Source organism: Panicum virgatum, chromosome 5K (genome assembly GCF_016808335.1).
Source record: "Panicum virgatum strain AP13 chromosome 5K, P.virgatum_v5, whole genome shotgun sequence".
NCBI lineage: Eukaryota > Viridiplantae > Streptophyta > Magnoliopsida > Poales > Poaceae > Panicum > Panicum virgatum.
Genome location: NC_053140.1, coordinates 38,640,195 through 38,662,185, shown reverse-complemented (window position 1 = coordinate 38,662,185; position 21,991 = coordinate 38,640,195). Strand labels below are relative to the sequence as shown.

At 50.1% G+C, this 21,991-nt stretch overlaps 2 protein-coding genes across 2 annotated transcripts; one reads left to right on the top strand and one right to left on the bottom strand.

Moving 5' to 3' along the window:
• The first annotated feature begins 698 nt into the window (after positions 1-698).
• On the top strand, positions 699-8,607 carry LOC120707358 (ABC transporter G family member 35-like). The gene is made up of 21 exons (XM_039992252.1): positions 699-1,281; positions 1,389-1,598; positions 1,722-1,806; positions 1,957-2,116; positions 2,242-2,318; positions 2,442-2,495; positions 2,584-2,674; positions 2,969-3,270; positions 3,350-3,631; positions 3,711-4,027; positions 4,116-4,276; positions 4,434-4,700; positions 4,784-5,034; positions 5,122-5,454; positions 5,540-5,830; positions 5,999-6,082; positions 6,167-6,300; positions 7,181-7,408; positions 7,490-7,661; positions 7,752-8,006; positions 8,105-8,607. Exons 1-21 carry the CDS (start codon positions 899-901, stop codon positions 8,360-8,362), a joined length of 4,395 nt encoding a protein of 1,464 aa, XP_039848186.1. The 5' UTR covers positions 699-898; the 3' UTR covers positions 8,363-8,607.
• A 1,759-nt stretch (positions 8,608-10,366) lies between these two features.
• On the bottom strand, positions 10,367-11,722 carry LOC120707359 (mitogen-activated protein kinase kinase 9-like). Its single transcript, XM_039992253.1, has one exon. It carries the CDS (start codon positions 11,698-11,700, stop codon positions 10,627-10,629), a length of 1,074 nt encoding a protein of 357 aa, XP_039848187.1. The 5' UTR covers positions 11,701-11,722; the 3' UTR covers positions 10,367-10,626.
• Between the last annotated feature and the right edge of the window lie 10,269 nt (positions 11,723-21,991).

The following is a 21,991-nucleotide window of genomic DNA, read 5'->3' as shown; positions in this document are numbered from 1 at the left end:
TACAAAAATGTGGAACACGATGTTTCCAAGGTCTTAAAACAGTACGCGAAGATACAACCAATAGTCTTTCAAACAATTGATTTTTGAAAATGAGGAAAAATAACGAAACATATTTGTATGCCCGAATTACTAGTGGAGGAGGGGCAGATGCACACGTGAGTTTCGTGAAAATAGGTGTGACGAGAAGTGGGCTCTAAACTTTCAAACTGTTTTCAGTGATGCTGAAAATCCTGCTGTCGTATCAAAACCACACGTCATATGAAAAAAAAAAAGCACGAGCGCTCACTATTTTCCGCCCGTCGTTAGAGACGGTTTCGCAGTGTGAGGGTGGAACGAGAGGATGCGGCGCGCTGCATTAAACCGAACCAGTGATCACTGAATAATAAATAGCCCAGTGGCGCGGTGCCCCAAGTTTGCCTAGCACTGGCGGCGCTCCTTCCTACGGAGTACGAGTAGTAGCTTTCAGCGCCCCGAAACCGCCGGCCCCCACCCGAGCAGAGCGCAGAGCGAAAGCAGCAGCCTTCTAGTTCTAGAACAGCAGGAAGCGACGGCGCGGGTCGCCGTGTGTGTCGCACACAAGCGGCGCACGGTTGCAGACGGATTGCGTTCTCGCCCAAATCCTGATGCCGAATCACTAGACATCACCCGCTCCACCCAGCACACGGCTTGTGACCGTCGCGTTCCCCCGCGGCTCCGCCTTCGCGTTCGCGCCGCCTACAAAAACCCAAGCCCTCCCTCCTCCGATCTCCCCAACAACCTCGATCGGGAGAGGAGAGCGTCCTCGTCGCACCCCGCGGAAACGCCCTGCGGCAGAGACGTCTCGACCGGGCTGCTCAGGGAGGGCTTAGCTAGCAGAGAGTTGGCAGGCGTGGGTGCGGGTAGCGCCGCGGCGGGGGCAATGGACGCGGCGGCGGAGATCCAGAAGGTGGCGAGCATGCGCCTGGACAGCGGCGGCTCCCGGTCCCGGTCCGGGTCCGGGTCCTCCGCGTGGTGGCGCGCGCCCGCCGACGCCTTCTCGGGCTCCCTGTCGCGGAGGGGGGGCGACGAGGACGACGAGGAGGCGCTGCGGTGGGCCGCGCTCGAGCGGCTGCCCACCTGCGACCGCGTCCGCCGCGCCATCCTCCCGCTCGCCGCCGAGGGCGCCGAGGCGGGCGCGCACCAGGTGGTGGACGTGCTCAGCCTCGGCCCGCACGAGCGCCGCGCGCTGCTGGAGCGCCTCGTGCGCGTCGCCGACGAGGACAACGAGCGCTTCCTGCTCAAGCTCAAGGACCGCGTCGAGCGGTGCGTGCTCTGCTCTGCTCTTGGACTCGCATGCAGCTTGACCTTGCCGGCGAGGTGCGTGCGCCGCAGCTGCTTGACGATTTGCGCTCCTTTCTGCCGACGTGCAGGGTCGGGATCGACATGCCCACGATCGAGGTGCGCTTCGAGCACCTCAAGGCGGAGGCGGAGGTGCGCGTCGGCACCAGCGGCCTCCCCACCGTCCTCAACTCCATCACCAACAAGCTCGAGGAGGTCGCCAGCGCGCTGCGCGTGCGCCGCAGCCGGAAGCAGGCGATGCCCATCCTCCACGACATCAGCGGCATCGTCAAGCCCCGCAGGTCCTTTGTCGGAATCGAGCTTTGAGTCTCGAGTTAAATTAAGTTGCTGTTGGAGAGTGAGGAGTCCGGACGCATCAATCGATGCACATCCTTCCTGAATCCTGACTGTCATTGCGTTTGCAGAATGACCCTGCTGCTAGGCCCGCCCGGGTCAGGCAAAACCACCTTGCTGCTCGCCTTGGCCGGGAGGCTCGATAAAGACCTCAAGGTTCGGAAAAGTAACTTTACTCTTTACATCATCACAAGTTTTGCCATAATTATGGATGCATGCATCGACGGCATTCTCTCATATATGCACGATTAATTGATTGGCGCATCAACTTAGTAATACGAAATGATAAGCTGAAACAATGAGCAGGTGTCAGGCAAAGTGACCTACAATGGGCATGGGATGGACGAGTTTGTGCCGGAGAGGACAGCGGCGTACATCAGCCAGCATGACCTTCACATTGGGGAGATGACTGTCAGGGAGACGCTTGAATTCTCCGCACGCTGTCAAGGTGTTGGGAGTCGCTTTGGTATGCTTCTGAAGTCTAAATAATTAGTCACGAGGGGCATGCATCTATTTCTGCTGCTTGCAAATATTTCTGAAGGATTGGCATGTTTAATTGATGTACTCATCAAGTTCCCGTTATGTTGGCAGATATGCTGACTGAGCTTTCAAGGCGGGAGAAGGTGGGAAACATCAAGCCCGATGCCGATATCGACGCATTCATGAAGGCATGAATTTGCAGTTTTAGATAAATCAAGGATATTTGGTGACTCTGGTTATATCTTTCATGATAGCTTACATGTACAGTAGGAAATAAGGACATAGCTTATTCTTTTGCTTATATTATTTAGGCTTGCGCAATGCGGGGACAGGAGGCTAATGTGATTTCTGATTATATACTGAAGGTATTTGACTTACAAGTGTGGAGGGTTTCAGATTTAATTACCGAAGTTTTATTGCCATTATTCAACATTAATAGATCTGTTATTGCAGATATTAGGATTAGAAGTATGCGCAGACACGATGGTGGGGGATGAGATGTTGAGGGGCATTTCTGGTGGTCAACGGAAGCGCGTCACAACAGGTAGCTAGACATAATCCCAGTAGATGATAACCTTCTTTTCTGTTTACCACAGTCACTTCCTGCATGCGTGGCGCACTGGCGCATCAGCATAAAGTTGGTTTCCTCGTTCATCTTATACTGGGCATGTACTTCCTTTCATTTTTCTTCAGCAGTTTATGTTGAACTGTTCTCCTGCTAGGCTGCTACATAGATACATCAATCTTCTTCATGTTCTGTAAAAATTATACATTAACTTTAATTCAGTATTATAGTAGCTTTTACTGGACAATTTTCTGATTGGCTACAATTCTACAGGTGAGATGCTTGTTGGTCCAGCGAATGCGCTGTTCATGGATGAAATTTCGACTGGGCTTGACAGCTCGACTACATTCCAGATCATAAAGTCACTTAGGCAGGCTATCCACATCCTCGGTGGCACAGCCCTCATCTCCTTGCTGCAACCTGCACCCGAGACATATGACCTTTTTGATGACATCATACTGCTCTCGGACGGGCAGATTGTGTATCAGGGGCCCCGAGAAAGCGTGCTCGAATTCTTCTTGTCTCTTGGGTTCAAGTGTCCTGAGAGGAAGGGCGCGGCTGACTTTTTGCAAGAAGTAAGTAAACAGCCACCTTCTTCTGAAATAAACCATATGTTTTCCTCCTTGTAACAATCTCCATGGCCTCGCTGAGCAGGTGACTTCTAGGAAAGATCAGAAGCAGTACTGGGCACGGCATGACAAACCATACCAATACGTGTCGGTTAAGGAATTTGCATGCGCATTCCAGTCTTTCCATGCTGGGAGAGCTGTAGCAAACGAGCTAGCCATTCCTTTTGATAAGAGGAAGAACCATCCTGCTGCTCTGACCACCTCGAGGTATGGTGCCAGTGCCAGGGAGCTGTTGAAAGCAACCATCGACCGGGAAATCTTGCTTATGAAGAGGAATTCCTTCGTCTACATCTTCAGAACTTTGCAGGTTATTGGAGACTCTAGTTCAAATATAAGATGGTGTGGATAATTACAGTTCCTAACTTATTGGTGTTTCGATATGTCAGATGATGATGGTGTCCACAATAGCAATGACTCTCTTCTTCCGAACAAAGATGCACCGAGACTCAGTGACTGATGGGGGTATCTACCTGGGCTCACTTTTCTTTGCGGTGATGGTGATCATGTTCAATGGATTATCTGAGCTTGCACTCACCATCATTAAGCTGCCAGTATTCTTCAAGCAGAGAGATCTCCTATTCTTTCCAGCATGGGCCTACACCATACCCACATGGGTCCTCAAGATCCCAATCTCTTTTGTTGAGGTTGGTGGGTTTGTTTTCATGGCATACTATGTCATTGGGTTTGATCCAAATGTAGGCAGGTGAGATTAAAGAGAGATTTAGGTCAGCTTGTTAACCAAATATTCATTACAGTCATGTCTTGACCCTCCTAGTTTTGTTGATTGTTAGGTTCTTCAAGCAGTATCTCCTTTTGTTAGCAGTCAACCAAATGGCAGCATCACTCTTCCGATTTGTTGGTGGGGCAGCAAGGAACATGATTGTTGCAAACGTCTTTGGATCATTTATGCTGCTAATCTTTATGGTGTTGGGTGGATATATTCTAGTAAGAGGTACAACCTTAGCCCCCCCTTTTTTTTTAAAAAAAGGAGAATAATCCCACCCTTTTATCCCTTTTTTAAAAAAAGAATAATCTCACCCTTTTCTCTATAGTACTACTCATTGCTGCTTTTTCATAAGGCGGGTGCTTCTTTGTTTCTGAATTGACAGATAAAGTGAAGAAGTGGTGGAAATGGGGCTACTGGATCTCCCCGTTGATGTATGCCCAGAATGCCATATCAGTAAATGAGATGTTGGGGCACAGCTGGGACAAAATTTTGAATAGCTCTGTCTCAAATGAGACTCTAGGTGTGCAATCCCTCGAGTCCCGTGGAGTCTTCCCAGAAGCAAAGTGGTACTGGATCGGCTTAGGCGCATTGCTTGGATTTGTAATGCTCTTCAATTATCTCTTCACTCTTGCACTGGCATACCTGAAGCGTGAGTTCCTCTAAGACTGGTTTGCTCATTTTTTAGATAATGAAAATACCTAACATTAAGAAAGTTTTGTTTTGAGTTTGCAGCATATGGTAAGTCCCATCCCTCAATATCTGAAGAGGAACTGAAGGAGAAGTATGCAAACCTCAACGGAAATGCTCTGGCTGAAGATAGCTTGGCACTAGGAAGTACCCATCGAGCAATAGTTAGCATCACTGGATCTGGTTCAGCAACTGCTGAAAATCATTCTTGCACTACACAAAGGGGTATGGTCCTTCCATTTGCGCCGCTTTCGCTCACTTTCAACAATATCAAGTACTTTGTTGACATGCCACAGGTAAATATTGAAGTTAGTTCTCAATATCATCAATAGTGAGCCATTGACTCTAAGACAAATTAACCTTTTGATGGAACTCAAATTCAGGAAATGAAAACACATGGTGTTGTCGAGGACCGGTTAGAGCTCCTCAAAGGTGTCAGCGGATCTTTCAGACCAGGAGTGCTGACCGCACTGATGGGTGTCAGTGGTGCTGGCAAGACAACTCTAATGGATGTGTTGGCTGGTAGAAAGACAAGTGGTTACATTGAAGGAAACATCAGCATTTCAGGATACCCAAAGAAACAAGAGACCTTTGCACGTGTATCAGGATATTGTGAACAGAACGATATCCACTCGCCACAGGTGACAGTCTATGAGTCGCTTCTTTTCTCAGCATGGCTCCGCCTTCCTATGGATGTAGATTCAAACACTAGAAAGGTCAGTCAAACAGAATAGATCCTACTCCCAACTTCAGTCAATACTTGATATAGTAGACAATATTTGCTTACCTTTATGCGTGCAGATGTTCATTGAGGAGGTTATGGAGCTTGTGGAGCTAAAGCCATTGAGAAATGCTTTGGTGGGACTTCCTGGTGTGAATGGTCTGTCAACTGAGCAGAGGAAACGGCTGACCATTGCTGTAGAGCTGGTTGCAAATCCCTCAATCATTTTCATGGATGAGCCAACCTCTGGCCTTGATGCCCGGGCAGCTGCAATTGTTATGAGGACTGTGAGGAATACTGTTGATACAGGTAGAACTGTGGTCTGCACAATTCATCAGCCTAGCATTGACATATTTGAAGCCTTTGATGAGGTGAGCATACGGTGTAATGTTGTACTCTCCAGTGATTTCTCCTTACCATACTTTGCATCTGGATAAGGAGGCTGAGTTGGTGAAATTTAATGGGTAACTGATCGTGTTTGCTCTTGCAAACATGAAGCTCCGGTGCAAAAGTCTAAAATGTTTGATGAATGGTTGCAGCTTTTCCTTATGAAGCGAGGAGGAGAAGAGATCTATGTTGGTCCATTAGGCCATCATTCTTCTGAGCTGATTAAGTATTTTGAGGTGCGGTGATATTACAAGAATTTCCAATTTTTTCTAGACTTCTTCAGGATTACTAATTATATTATATTGGTTCATATTGTCCAGGGAATTCAAGGAGTCAGGAAAATTAAAGATGGCTACAATCCAGCAACATGGATGTTAGAAGTAACTACAGTCTCTCAAGAACAGATACTAGGTGTTGATTTTTGTGACCTATACAAGAAATCTGAGCTCTACCAGTGAGCAACTTGCAACCCTCCTATTAACTGTTTTTCCCATATCCATTTTTCTTCAATGGAAGAACTAACGTCGAATATTGAAAATGTCTTAGATCACAGGTTATAGTAGTGCTATCGTGGTCATAGTCGAAATTTTATACAATACATTTTTTCCTCTAGGAAATTTATACATACATCCATGGTATTTTTGGTTTTGATCTATTTAAAAATATTTTAGTGTGGCAAAGTTAAATTGCAAAATGATTGCTGTTGTGACCTTTGCACATACAAACAAGAAAAGTGAAAGTACTCTTTTGCATTCTTTAGGTTTCAATATTTTATTTGAAACATTTTACCATTACAACTTGATCATAAAAGCATATTGGTGTACTTGGATATTGTTTGTGTTAAAATTTAAAACATTAAGGGTTGGCACTACAAGCATGATAGCTCAGACTTTTTGTATTGTATTCTGAATTTAAATTTTGAATCAATTTCTACAATTTTCAAAAATTCAAATATTTTTTCGTGACTTTGCCTTGTAATTTGAAATATATTTATACTACACATCTTAATGAGTGATTTCATATAACCTCTTATTTGTTCAATAGAGTCACCATTCTATGTATGTTTGTATTTATTTGCACTTTCATCACAAACCACTACACATATTACTGGTGTGAATTTGTTAGATTGAATATTGGCAAGGGAAAAGTTTTGAGTCATTTTGCATTGCAGAGATTTTTATAACTTTGCTACCACCGTCAACACTTTGTTTAATAGAACTGATATGTGTGATAAGTTCATAACCAGTATGTGTCTATTTTCCTGACATTTCTTTTGGTGTCACCGCTGCACCATGATATCTGATATGCATGATTTTAACATTTTTTTTCTACAGGAGGAACAAGGCCTTGATACAAGAGTTGAGCGAACCCCAAGCAGGTTCAAGTGACCTTCATTTCAGTGACCGGTACTCGCAATCTTTTTTCATGCAATGCTTGGCTTGCCTGTGGAAGCAGAACCTGTCATATTGGAGGAACCCTGCTTACAATGCCGTTAGGCTATTTTTTACTACCATCATAGCCCTTATCTTTGGCACCGTCTTCTGGGACCTTGGTGGTAAAATGTAAGCAACTGCCACATTGCACGTATCTATAGGATGCCAACGTTTCAAAAACAATCTCTGAACCTTTTGCTGCTGGGCCAGGGGGCAATCTCAAGATTTGTTCAACGCCATGGGGTCCATGTATGCTGCAGTGATGTTCCTCGGCGTCTTGAACGCTACATCTGTTCAGCCGGTGGTATCCGTGGAGCGGACAGTGTTTTACCGTGAAAGAGCTGCCGGCATGTACTCGGCTTTACCATACGCATTTGGACAGGCGAGTGGCTCTCTCTCGTACCAATTCCTGAATTTCATACACTGTTTGAGACACCAATGACACTGACACCGATGGACCCATCCGTTGCAGGTTACCATTGAACTCCCATACACCCTGGCCCAGGCCACCGTATACGGGATCATAGTGTACTCGATGATCGGGTTCGAATGGACGGCGACCAAGTTCTTCTGGTACCTCTTCTTCATGTATTTCACCTTCCTCTACTTCACTTTCTACGGCATGATGGCCGTGGGCCTGACGCCGAGCTACCACATCGCCTCCATCGTCTCCTCCGCGTTCTACGGCATCTGGAACCTCTTCTCTGGGTTCATCATCCCACGACCGGTAAGTAAATTCGATCCGCCATCCGTCCTCACCATTGCCAATTTTCTCGCCAAATGCGTTGCTCTCATCATTGCCATTTTTGGCCCTGCAATGTACAGAAAGTGCCGATCTGGTGGAAGTGGTACTGCTGGGCGTGCCCCGTGGCGTGGACGCTGTATGGGCTGATCGTGTCGCAGTTCGGCGACATCACGACGCCGATGGATGACGGCGTCCCCGTGAAGGTCTTCGTGGAGAACTACTTCGGCTTCAAGCACAGCTGGCTGGGCCTGGTGGCCGCGATGGTCGTGGTGTTCGCGGTGTTCTTCGCCTTCCTGTTCGGCTTCGCCATCATGAAGCTCAACTTCCAGAGGAGGTAGTATGAAGCTCAACTTCCAGAGGAGGTAGTGACGGTACATATATGTATATGGGGGGACTACGAAATTAATCAAACCTGCCCCGCGAGTAGAATTGCGTCTGTTATTTGTTTGCGAGTACGTAATGATTTGTTTGATTTGATTAGGTTCGTGTATACTGTTTTGTAACCGGGTGTGTGTATATCATGTATACAGACACAGAAATGCAAGAGAATCTTTGATGAGGGACCAAATTTCAGAGAATGTTATTGTTAGCGAACAAATTAAAACTTATTGTTTAATAACGCTGTGTCCATTAATAAGAACGTATCACCCTAGTTAGGGCTGGACTCGAGCCGAGCCGAGACTTTTTTCGAGCTTTCTTCGAAATCAATATATTCGTATTTATTATAGTCTCCCGCGTTGTTTGATATGCAACTTCAAATCGAGCGAGCCGAGCCGAGCCGGCTAAAATTGACTTTTGTTCCAAATCAACTAATCTTTATTTTAAAAAAAACGAACGTAATCGGAGCAATTTTGAAAAAAGGCACCGATCCAGTTAACGAGCTTTTTTTTCCAGCCCTAACCCTAGTAATCCAAATCCGGTCGTAAAAGCGCTTCCTGTTTCCGTTTCTTTTGACCAGTGTACTGACCACAACTTTTGACCGATCTTTCCTTGGTCGCCACTCCAAGCCACGCATTTCGCAGAGGCTGACTGGTGGGACCGCCCCTCATGTCCAATCTCTCCTGTACTGCGTGGTACAAATCCTGGGATCAATGATTGAACACCAAAGCACACGACGGGCTTTTCTAATTTACGGTCGCCCGTTTGTTTCTGTTCGTACGGCCAATTTCTGACAACTCCATCTTTCCACTTTTGGCTAATATACGGTTCCCCATGTAACGGTGGAAAAATTGGTAAAAAGAACTTTTGTACTAAAACAATTAATATTGCAAAATTTTGAGGTATTGAAAAAGTTTGTGCAGCAAAAAAAAAACCATGAAAGAAAAACTTTACAGAATTTTTTTTGATAGAAAATGGAAGTAATTTTTTCAATATGTTAAGCAAAAATATATTTCAAACTATTTGAAAAAATCTAAAAAAATGTCCATGAAAAAAATTTATAGTAGAAACTTTAATACGTAGAACTTGAGTTACTGAAGAAAATTGTGCTAAAAAAATTGACATGTGAAAAATTTGATAGAAAAATTATATGGCTACAAAAAAGTTACAAAATTGTTTGCTTGAAGCAAGAGAAAAGAGAAAAGGTAAAGGAAAAAAAGAAAAAAAAAACAGAGCGCAACCCGCCACCGAGCCGATGTGGCCGGGCTCGCTGGAACCTGGAGCTCGCTGCACTCCTCCGCGGAGAGGTCCGCCGTCCGAGCTCGCTGGAATCCCCACCATTGGAGCTACGCGGAGGTCTGCCACCGCTTGCTCGCTGCAGCCACCTCCGTTCCCCGCGGGGACCGAAGCACATAGAGCTCTGCCGCTCCCTGGCCGGTGATGCTACCCCACCCCACTCCCAGGAGCTGCACTGCTGTGGATCTACTCGGAGAAAACAGGAGGAAAGGAAAGGGGAACGGGAGGAAGAAACCAGGAAGGGAAAGAGGAAGGAGAACGGCAGGAAGGATGCGCTCAATAGTTAATAGGGTATGTGGCGTCTACCCATATGCGAAATCGACCGCGGCCTCTCTGTAACCATTGCGGGTGGCCTCATCACCTGTCGAATACAGCTTCAAAATCTGGAATGTTGTGCGCCTCTCGAATGTCGACAATTTTCCAACACCTATCACTGGGCGAATTTCTATTCATTCTCAGCACGATGAGAAGCCTTATGGGATGATTTTTTCCTCTGTCTTAGCTTAACTACATGGTGACTTGGTCATTGCCAGGTTGACCTCAGACCCTATGGATTCGTGAGTCACAAGTTACGCTAGAGGAACCACTCGCTGCAAAAATGGCCAGTGGCCAGGGAACTCTAGAAGGGAAGGAATTTCTATATCGCAAAAAAGAAAGAAAGAAAGAAAGAAAGGAATTTAAAATATATTGCAAATTCTCATCCACGAGAGGGATAAGAACACCAAAAGAACAATTTTCAAAAATTTCTTAGGCTAAAGCAACCTATATTGCTGGCAAAAATACCCATCCAATTAAGTTGAATAAACGATAGAGAGGTTAGACGATCTCATGCGCTCGAAACTAAAATCAATTAGTGAGCAAAGAATAATCAATTTCGTCATAAATTTAACCAGACAATTCGATCGAAAACCGTGCTGCTTCTCTGCTCCTACTCCTCCAGGGTCTCCGCTATGAGTTCCTGCAGCGCCCGGCGCGACTCGTCGACGTTGCGTCGCGCGACGAACGGGTGCGCCAGCAGCTGCGCCACCGTGGCGCGCCGCCTCGGGTCCTTGTTCAGGCACGCGGCCACGAACCCGCGCAGCTCCGGCGACGCCGCCGCGCTCCCGAGCGCTGACAGTGACTCCCCGTCGCAGATCGCCTGCCTCAGCTTCTCGAACGACGGCTTCACCCCTGGGGCGAGAAAAGGCCGCCGCCCCAGGAAGAGCTCCAGGACCGTGACGCCGAAGCCCCAGACGTCGGCGGCGATGGTGCCGCGCGGCCCGGCGTGCGCGTCGGGCTCCAACCGCTCGGGGCTCAGGTACATGGGCGAGCCGACGGCGACGGAGACCCTGCGGCTCTCGCCATCGCGGCCGTAGAGGATCCTGGACACGCTGAAATCGCCGATCTTGACGTCGCCGCCGGAGTTGGCGAGGAGGTTGTTGGGCCTCAGGTCGAGGTGCGCGACGCCGCGGGCGTGCACGTGGGCCAGCCCCTGGAGGCACCGCGCGGCCACCTCGGCCAGCGCGCGCTCCGGGACCCCGCGCCCTCCCCGGCGGCCGAGGACGTCGCCGAGCGTCCCGGCGTCCATGAGCTCGAGCACGAGCGCGGGCGCGTCGGCGGCGGCGCCGCCGAGGACGGCGTGACAGCGCACGACGTGCGGGGACCCGGCGGACCGGCGGAGCGCCTCGGCCTCCTCGTTCGCTGCGCCGCCGGGTCCGCCGTAGTGGGCCGTCTTGAGCGCGAACACGGCGCCGGTGCGGCGGTGGCGCACCTTGGTGACCTCGCCGCAGGCGCCCTCGCCGAGGTAGCAGACCCGCTCCAGGTCCGATAGCCGCAGCAGCTCGCCGGCCTCCGCCGCCGCTGGCGCCTCCTTCGTGGTCTCGCGGGGCGCGGCGGGGATCCGGTGGAAGAACTCGTGCGGCGCGACGGGGGGCGCCGGGTGAAGCTGAAGCATCGAGCGCCGGGGTGAGAAGGCGGCGCAGACGCTGCTCTGGAGCGGGACGTCCGCCGCAGCCACCACCATGCCTGAGGCCTGAGGGTATCGATCGATGATCGATCCCAATGCGCTGCCCGTATGAGGTGCGGGAGGCCCCCGGGTTTTATCGAGGGCGAGGCTGAGTCGGAAGAGGATTGGCAAGCGATTTTGGCGGCAAAGTCCTGTGCTCCAGCTGTCGGAGCGCGCGCGGGGAAATACGACAGGGTGGAACAGGGCGAGAGGCCCCACCAGTCAGTCAGAGGGAGACACATGACTTGGAGTGGCGATCAAGGAAAGGAAAGTCCGTCAAGCGCAGCGGGCGAATGGGTGAAGCGTCCCCCCTCGTGAGCGAGAATTTAAATGTGATACAAAACACCAGTTTTAGGAAGCTGATGCCACATTTATTATATCAGATGGTTCAAAATCGTATAAATCTTGGATGACACTCGATACAGATAATAATAATAATTAACCAAGCTACCACATAACACCAGACCGCAAACCACATGGGGTCTAGCACGGGCTCAGAGTATTGCGACAGCGGAGGCATCTCGACAGGGCCGATTCCACAGGCAAGGTTGGGTGTAGAACGATAACCCTACTCAGCATCGTCTGGGTCTTCTTCTGTAAAAAGTAAGATTGGGGTGAGTACAAACGTACTCAGCAAGTCCAACCACACCCACGGAGGGGGGGTTAAATCAGAATAATATGCATAGGTAAATCAAGGATAAGTTTACGGTTTAATTTACAGAAAACTATACTTTATGCAGGAGTTCATTTAACAGAAAACTTTCTTAGAAAATCAGTTTTTGTAGTAACACAGAATCCAAGTTTAAACTGCTACCGGACTCCCCGTCCGTCGTAGCATACGGCACAATTGCCGGACACAATTCCAAAACAACTCACACCAGCCCATCCCAAAGAAACACTAGTTATGTGACCACACCGTAACTCGCCCAATACCGTGGGCACGACTATTCGAATAGTTTTTAACTCTGCAGAGGTGTGCAACTTTACCCACAAGTAGGATACCACAACTCGAACACCGTCGTGTCGGTGTAGATCCCAACATAGCCATTACCCACCTTAGCTAAGCCTGACTAGCCATCACGGGGTTCACCAAGGGGTCATCGACCTACTCTGAGGTATAACCGGGGTATAAGTCACACTGAGCATATCCCTGCTCCTTGGTCACCCGTTGCTCTCAGCCCTCCTGATGGCTGTCACACCAACTAGTGGGATTTATGCTACGCCGTTGCCCATTCAACGGTCGAGTGGTTTGCACGATAGTGGAGTTAGGTGAGATGACACACCAACTCGGTCCTTATTCGTGACAAGATGGATATCTCCCTTCTTTGCCCAGCCACATTGGCACGAGCACACCAAATGGCAAATCCGTAAAAATGCCATCCATCCCGTCTAAACTTTCTTTACAAAAACACCACATTTATCCCATCCCACACGCACACATTTTCTTTATAAAATAAATCGTATTATGAGTAGAGTCCTAAGCGTTCTAATATCGATTAACGTCCAAGCAAAATCAGACATTAATCTAGGTGGTCAAGGAATGGTCATCACAAATCAAGGGGTGGCTATCCAACCGTGTTTTCATGCAAGCAAAACATATGCAATCTTATAAAGCAGGCCATTGGGTTGTGTTTATAAAAACTAGGACAGAAACATGCATCAAATGATGGGATTGAACTTGCCGTCTTCGTAGCCTTCGGGGAGGTCCTGTCCTTCGGGCTCGGGGTCGCGAAACTGGTCCTCGTTCCCTTGCTCGCAGTACTGCTCGTCAACGGGCTCTCCTTCGTTCACTCCGTGGTCTACAGCGCACACCAACAAGCATACAATCAATACACAGAAAATAAAGATCTATCGTTGAGCTCGGAACGGAAACACATAAAATATGGAGTATGGAGTAATATTCTCGAGTGGTTTTCTAAAGGCATGGCCGAAACTAAGTTATAAGAGGCGTGGTAAAGTTTCGGGTCGATCAGGGTTCGTTTGGTACATGAAATGATAGGTTTTATAAAGGTTTAGGAGTTAAATAATGATCTAGGGACCTATTTGTAATTATATTTGGGAAGGCAAGGGCTTGGTTCGCATTTTAGAAGCTTCTTGGGTTAATTAAAAAGGGTCAGGGGCTTGATTATAAATGTTTTCACATGAGAGAAGGGTTTACTTCGAATTATGTTAAAGGAGGGGTTCTATTTGCAAAAGTATCAAGAGGTGGGAGGGTTCTTAAGGAAATAGAAGAAAGGGGAGGAGGTTCTGGGCATAACTGCCCTTCTTCTTCCCCCCTCTCGCGACTAGAACAGGGGAGGGGGGGCGGCGCTCGGCGCCGGCGATTCGGCGGCGTGGAGGCTTGGCGGCGGCTCGGGGTAGGGGGAAAAGGGGCAGTGGAATGTGGGGGATTGATTCCCCCGCCCACCTCGGCTCGGGGCGCAGCGAGGAGGCGGGTCAGCGTGAGCGGCGGCGGCGAGGGCGGTGCTGGAAGAGCAAGGAGGCGGCGGGCGGTGGCGCTGCGGTTTGTGGAAGTGCCGGGGTGCTCATTGGCCCCCTTTATAGGCGAAGTAGGTCGGTGGAAAGGGTGGTGGTGGCGGGGTGGCCGGCGAGGCTCGTGATGCGACTCCTCGGTGGCGTTAATGGTGTGGGGGCCGGCTCAGGGCTGGGCGTCAACGGCGGTCGGGGCGCGAGCAGCGACGCGACGCGACGCCTCAGGCAAGCGGCGACCGCCGCAGGCGGTGCTGTGCCGAGGTCGCCGCCGCTGTGCAGCGTCAACGGCGGTCGGCCCGTGTCGTGGCGTGCGCGGGCCGGGGTGGAGCACGGCGAGCGGGCGAGCGGGGCCGGATGGCGCGGCGTGGCGTTCGCGAGCGCGGCCAGGCGGTGCGGGTGCGCGCGCGCGACGTCGCGTGCGGCCGAGCGGCGGCGGGGCTGCTCTGCAGCGCGCGGGTGGCGGCGTGGCTCGGCCACGCGGAGGTGGGTGGTGCGCGAGCGGGGAGCGAGGCCGAGCTGGGCGGTTGGTGTGGCACGGCCGTACGCGTGCGGGCGGCCGCGGCGCGGCGCGCGTTTGCGTGCGCGCGCGTGCGCACGCGTGGGGAAGCAGGCACGCGGGGGCGGCGAGCAGGGTGCCGGGCCGAGTGGCGTGCGGGTGGGCCGAGCGGGGCGCGAGCGCACGCGGCCAGGCGAGCAGGGGTTCGGGGCCGGGCGGCTCAGCGCGGCCGAGCAGGAGGGGCAGCGCGGCCGGGCGGCGCACGGGGGCAGAGAGGGAGGAGGTGCGCGCACCGGGAGCAGCTCGGGGCAGGCACGCGCGCCGGGGAGGAGAGGAAAAGAGGAGAAGGAAGAAAGGAAAAGAAAGAAAAGAGGAAAAAGGAAAAGGGTGAAGGAAAAAGGAAAATAGGAAAAAGAAATAAAGGAAAAGAAAATGGGAAAAAGGGAAAGAGGGGAAGGAAAAGGAGGGGGGCGGTGCGCGCCAGCGGCGACCGCGGCCGTGGTCGGCCACGTGTGGCGCCGCCACGCGAGTGCGGCCACGGGGAATGGGGCACGCGGCCAGGGGGGAAAGGGAGGAAAAAGAGGGAGCGGGATTCGCGGCGGCCGGTCGCGACACGTCGTGTTGGATGGGAAAAGATGGGACGCGAAATGAATTCGGGTGTCGGGTTGTTCAGGAGAAAATCTAGGGTTCAGGGTTTAAGGGAGAGTCGAGCTCAACGACTAAGAAAAATAGTTTTATCGCACGTTTTAAATTAGTGAATTCTCGGGATGTTACACAGGGTCAAACAGACATCGGCACTGGAAACACCTGCCTATCTTCTCAGGACGGACTCGGCGACAACCATCAAACTGGCAGCTGGTGCAGATGTTTGTTTGTTCAGTAAATTGCACCCATCATACATCAACTTATACGGTGGTATTATTTTAGTCCAATAAATTATAAAACATACAAATAGATACATGAACTTGTCAAATGTGTGCATCTACGGTCACATGTACACCACAAAGCGTATTTAGGTCACAAGCTTTAATGTGGAGAAGATAGAGGGCCCTAATGCAAATATCGCTTAGCTGACGTTGGTCTCTGCCATGTGATGATGCTCGCGCTACCCAGTTCGATCCGTTGATAGCTCGTTACACATGATCATATATCTATTATTTGCTTTTGTGTCCACTCTTGATAATGTGACATCAAAGTTTAATGTTCTGAATTCTAAAGGCCTAGAATATTATAAGCAAATGCACAACAAGTTGAAAAAAAACATATAAGAGTATTGTAGTCCGAACAAACACTAGTGACAGTACTAGATATTCATGCTTGGTTCATAACAATCACATGATAAAAAAGGAGATTGTTTCAAGAAAAAAAGAAAAAAAGACTCCCGTGTAATGGCCTGGGTGCCTACCTTGAGTTGGCGCGTAACATATCCTGTAGCAGAAATAAATTAGATACTACTGGCATTCACTTTTGCACTATTAAAAATGAGTTAGTGCAAGTGAAAAGGTACTAATCTCATTCATCAAATTAAAGACCATGCTCTCGAGATGTTTTACTTGAATCATTTGAAGCCCACCGATTAACGGGGAAATATATTTGCATTATGGCCCTCCATTTCCTCCACATTAAAGTTTGTGACCTAAATACGCTATATGGTGTATGTGTGACCGTAGATGCACACTTTTGACAAGTTCATGCATCGGCTTGTGCGTTTTACAATTTGTTAGACTAAAATGATACAACCACACAAGTTGATGTATGATGAGTGCAATTTACTCTTGTTTGTTTTTTTCCTCTTCTGCGAGTAGTGAGATTTATTATCGATAGATTTCTTGTGCTCCTCACATGTTCAGGTAGGAATGCTTACCGATGTTGTTTCTTTTAGGGACTTTCTTTTAGCTATACTAGCTGCGATATACACATAATTTAGAAAACCGAACTAACTTTTAATTCAAAATGCACTGAATTACATATTAATTAAATTAACATTCAAATTAAAGTAAAAAAATATATACCATGGTAGATGTCCCTGCTATCTCGTAGCTTAGGTTGATACTTCCTATTGCAACAGAAGCAGAGCTAAAATAATTAAACGGTTCAGGTTTAAAGATATAGGAATATGGGGGTTCAAATGTTATTAACTCTATACTTGGGAAGTTAGCAGGATGTTTTGCAAGACAAATTGAATAGTGCTCGCAAAATTGTGAAAAAATTAGGTTAGTTTTGCAAAAAGTCTAGATTGGACTAGATTTTAAGGTTTTATATATTTACAGGGAGTTTCATAAAACTACCAAGACTCGTACTATATGATTCTATTCTAAATAATTTTCTTAGAGACCTATTTCCAAACTGCCCACGGCCTCCTCCCACGCCGTGGGACCCATGAAGGCCACGGCCTTCTCCCGCACCGCGAGGTCGGCCATGGCAAGGGATTCCAAGCGCGAGATGTAAGGAGATGGAGCAAGACGAGGACCGGAGGAGGAGGGAAAACAGGAGGCGCAGAGTGCGCGCTTGGTGAGTACATTACAACACAAAAAAAAGTGTTGAAATAAAAGAACATCCTTATCGAATTAAAAAACTTTTTAAATTCTTTTTTTGTTATGTAACTGTCGAGGCCTTGCAGTACTGCCTCTCGTAGCCACAGTTACTAAAGTTCTCGGTACATAGGTACGAGGGCAATTTTAGATTCTCGGTTCTCACATGAGTATACCTCTTCGGAACATTTAGTTAAGAATGGGATCATGATCCCTAGATGCTTGGGATGACATAGCCGAAACACAATTGGAACATAACTAAGAAACAAATATTAATTGTGGTTTTTGGTTTGAATATAATGTTGCTCCATGCTACTGTTTGGATAATAACTTAATAGAAATATTTTGCATGCAATTGGTATGTACTGTCCATTATCAAAACCAGAATACATGAATCCTTGAATTGGAGAGAGACGCTGGGCCGAGGGCTGTAGGCCTTCTGTTGCTGGGCAGCCTGGCAAATTGAGCTTCCTGCTTTTCATTCCATGCATGTAACAAACAAACCCGCCATGGCCGAGCGCCTCTTCACGACAAACAATACCCTTTCCCATGGTCCTCTCCAGTTCGATGACCATGCTGCGACGCACACTGTTTCCTGCTCCGAACCGCCATGGCCAAGCTCCTCGCCATATCCGCCGCCATCCTCCACGTCGGGAGCTGGCACCCATCTACGCTCCGCACGGGCTAGCCGCACCTTCTTCCGCCCTAACCGGTGTTGCCAGCTCGCGACCCGCCTTTCTTCCCACCCTCACCGGCGGCGTCAGCTCCTTCGCGACGACCGAGCACCACCGGAACGTGTTCCATCCACAATCCTGCGACCGTACCACTGCGTTCCACGATCCGGAAGTTTTCATTATGAGAACGGGGAGCGTCACAACGTACCGCGTTCCGTATGACTGTGCTTGTAGTCCTCGAACACCTCGCTCATGGCTGCTGCTCGCCTCGATCTCTTTCCTCCACCCGCGCCTGAATCACTCCGGTGACATGATCCAACAAGAGTGACTCGGCGGCGTTGGATCGAGTAGACGTCGGAGGCAAACTTGACGTGGACTATGATCCGCATGATTGAGCGTGGCTCGGCTTCAACTTAGTTCGATCAGGTCAGGTGGATTGGGGAGACAGATGCGAGAGGGGTTAGCAGATTAGCACATTGGCGTTGTTTGTTCTAGAGATTGCATAGTGGGCCCATAAGGCTACTGGTTGTCACAGAGCAAATGGCCGGCATTAGTTGCGGTCTTGCGGCATCGCGAGCCCAGTATGGCGTTTGATCTAGGATCGGGGCACACGTGGGTTGAGTGAGAAAAAAAATCTTTTGGTACAAACGTTCTCGAACATGCAATTTTTATGAATTCACCTTTCGTCCCACCTCTCTCAACCCTGATAGTCGTGTTCCATGTGACTGTGCTCGTAGCCCTTGAACATCTCGCTCATGGCTGCTGCTCGCAGCTCGACTTCATCTCTTTCCTCCACCTGCGGCCGAATCACTCCAATGACATGATCCAATACAGGTGTGACTCGATGACATCGGATCGAGCGGACGTTGGAGGCAAACTTGATGTGGACTACGATCCACGTTGTTGGGCGTGGCTCGGCTTCAACTTCGTTTGATCGGGTCAAGTGGCACTACTACAAAAACCATTAACCGAGGCGGGCAAAAAGCATTAACCGAGGCGGTTTTTGCAAACGCCTTGGAGCTTCCGTCACGGTTAATCCAGCATTAACAGAGGCGGTTAGCTGCCCGCCTCGGTTAATCAAATAAAAAAACAAAAAAATAGGAAGCCCATGGACAGGCCCGCCAAGCCCATCCAGGGACCGCCGAGCCCATCCACGGGAGAGGCCGCCGCCGCTGCACCGCCGCTCGCGCCGCCACCGGGGGAGGCCGGATCGGGCCCCTGCTCGAGCCGAAGGCCAGCGCCGCCGCCTCCTGCCTCGGCCCGCTCGCCCAGCGCCGCCCCCGGCCCGCCGCGGCACGGGCCCCGCCACGCCGCGCCGCGCTCGCCGGCAGTGGATAAGCCCCGCCACGCCGCGCTCGCGCCTACGCCGTGGGGTAGAAGGGCGAGGCCGAGCCTCTGCACCGCCGGGGGAGGAGGGCGAGGTCCACCATCGCCGCGCCGCCGGGGGAGGAGGGCGACGTCCGCCGCCACCGCGCCGCCGGGGAGGAGGACGCCGCTGCTGGGGAGGGCCGAGGCCGCGCCCCCTCCACGATGAGGGCCAAGGCCGGCGGCGGCTGATCCGGCCCCGCCCCGCCGTGCTCCCTCCATGCCAAGGCTCGGGGCAACGCCGAGAAGGCCGCCAACGACGGATCCGGCCCCGCCCCGGCGTTCCTCTTCCACGCCGAGGCCCGCGGCCGCGCCGGAGGAGGCCGCCGCCGGCGGATCTGGCCGCCCAGTCCACGCAGGGGGGCTGCGCCGGCGGCTCCAGGCCATGCTGCGGAGGGAGGGAGGGAGAGAAAGAGAGAAAGAGAGAGGGAGTGTGTAACGTCCCGCCTCCCCGAGGCCAGACCCGCTTACATCTGGCAATTATCTAGGACACAGACTGCCCTCACAGACCAACACATGTCTTTTCTGCACACTTTGTCCTCACTCGTGCGCTCCCGGGAATAACTTCCCGGTCGGTCACCCATCCCCAAATTGCTCCAGGCCAAGCACGCTTAACCTCAGAGTTCTTTGGAGACCGGCTTCCGAAAAAAAAGTTGCAACTTATTGGTATGAGTATCCTATTAATCCTATTAAGCCCTGGGCCGGGGTGTCACATACTTACCCCCTTAAGAGACTGACGTCCTCGTCGGTCAATCCCAAGCCAGGAACGTCCTCTCTTGGCCACGTCCCGTACGTCCAGTGCTAGCAGCCCATGTGCCACGTCCGTGCTTCCAGTGCCAACGGTCTCTGTGTCATGTATGTGCGTTCAGTGCCAATGGCGCATCCCAGATGCTCGCGCACTGACCCACCACGTGCCCGTGCACATGCTGGTGGCATCTGCGCCACCACGCGTCCGTGCTCATGCCTCCGCACTTACGCCCGTACGTGCCCGTTAAACAGCGAGAGTCAGCTCTGATACCATTCTGTAACGTCCCGCTTCCCCGAGGCCGGGCCTGCTTACATCTGGCAGCTCTCTAGGACACAGACTGCCCTCACAGACCAACACATGTCTTTTCTGCACACTTTGTCCTCACTCGTGCGCACCCGGGAATAACTTCCTAGTCGGTCACCCATCCTCAAATTGCTCTAGGCCAAGCACGCTTAACCTCAGAGTTCTTTGGAGACCGGCTTCCGGAAAAGAAGTTGCAACTTGTTGGTATGAGTATCTTATTAATCCTATTAAGCCCTGGGCCGGGGTGTCACAGAGTGGAGGCGGTGAATGACCGGAGACCTAGGGTTTCGTCTGTTTTATACCATTTTTCAGTGATTGGGCTCATATGGGCCATGTGTGGGCTTCATCCATTAATCGAGGCGGACCATTGTAAGGTGACCGCCTCTGAAAATATGACTATTAACCGAGGCGAACCATTGTAAGGTGACCGTCTCGGTTAATCGATTTTGCGAGGCGGTTTTTTCTGACCGCCTTGGTTAATAAAGAATGACCGCCTCGGTTAATATAAGGCATTAACCGAGACGATTTTTTAATGTGCCCGCCTCCGACACCATTTTTAAGTGTCTCGCAAAATAGAATTCTGTAGTAGTGTGGATTGGAGGAGACGGATACAAGAGGGATTAGCAAATTAGCACATTGGCGTTGTTTGTTCTAGAGACTGCATAGTGGGCCCATAAGGCTACTGGTTGTCACGGAGCAAACAACCGGCGGTAGTTGCGCTCTTGCGGCATCGCGAGCCCGACATGGTGTTTGATCTAGGATCGGGGTACATGCGGGTTGAGTGAGAAAAAAATTATTTTTTGGTAGAAATGTTCTCGAACATGTGATTTTTTTAGTCTATCTTTGGTTCCACCTCTCTCAACCCTGATAGTCGTGTTCCATGTGATTGTGCTTGTAGCCCTCGAACACCTCGCTCATGGCTGCTGCTCGCGGCTTGCCTCGATCTCTTTCCACCACCCACGGCCGAATCACTCTGGTGACATCATCCAACAGGAGTGACTCGGCAGCGTCGAATCGAGCGGACGCCGGAGGCAAACTTGACGAGGACTACGATCCGCGTGGTTGAGCGTGGCTCAGCTTACTTTTGATCGGGTCAGGTGGATTGGGGGAGATAGATGAGGCATTAGCTAGCAGATTAGCACATTGGCGCTGTTTGTTCTAGAGACTACATAGTGGGCCCATAAGGCTACTGGTTGTCATGGCTCAAACGGCTGGCGGTAGTTGCGGTCTTACGGCATCACGAGCCCGGCATGGTGTTTGATCTAGGATTGGGGTACATGCGGGTTAAATAATTTCGTTACTCCTCTTATTTTTCCTAATTTTTCAAATTTGGGTTAGAGCCTCGTCCGAAAGGGCGAAGAATGCAATACCTGAACGCATGCCTAGGTCCTTCGCGACATGCATATAAACCTATCAGGCTACCTAGCTTGAAGTGATAAAAAATGCAGGTTACTTCTCTTTGTCCTTATCGTTTTAGTTATTTAAAGAGTTCTAATGTTGTTAAAAATTTGGCAGGCATGTTTTATGATGTGTATAGTTCCATTTTGAGAATCTACAAGGAGTTGCATAAGTAGTGAGAATTGTTATCAGTAATTTTTTAGATTAAATAGTAACTCAGACACTCACAACGCACGCATACACCCCTACGAACGCATGTATGCAAACCTTAAGTGAGCAGTCAAATCCTCGAAATTGACGAAGTCACAACGAGCGCCTTGCT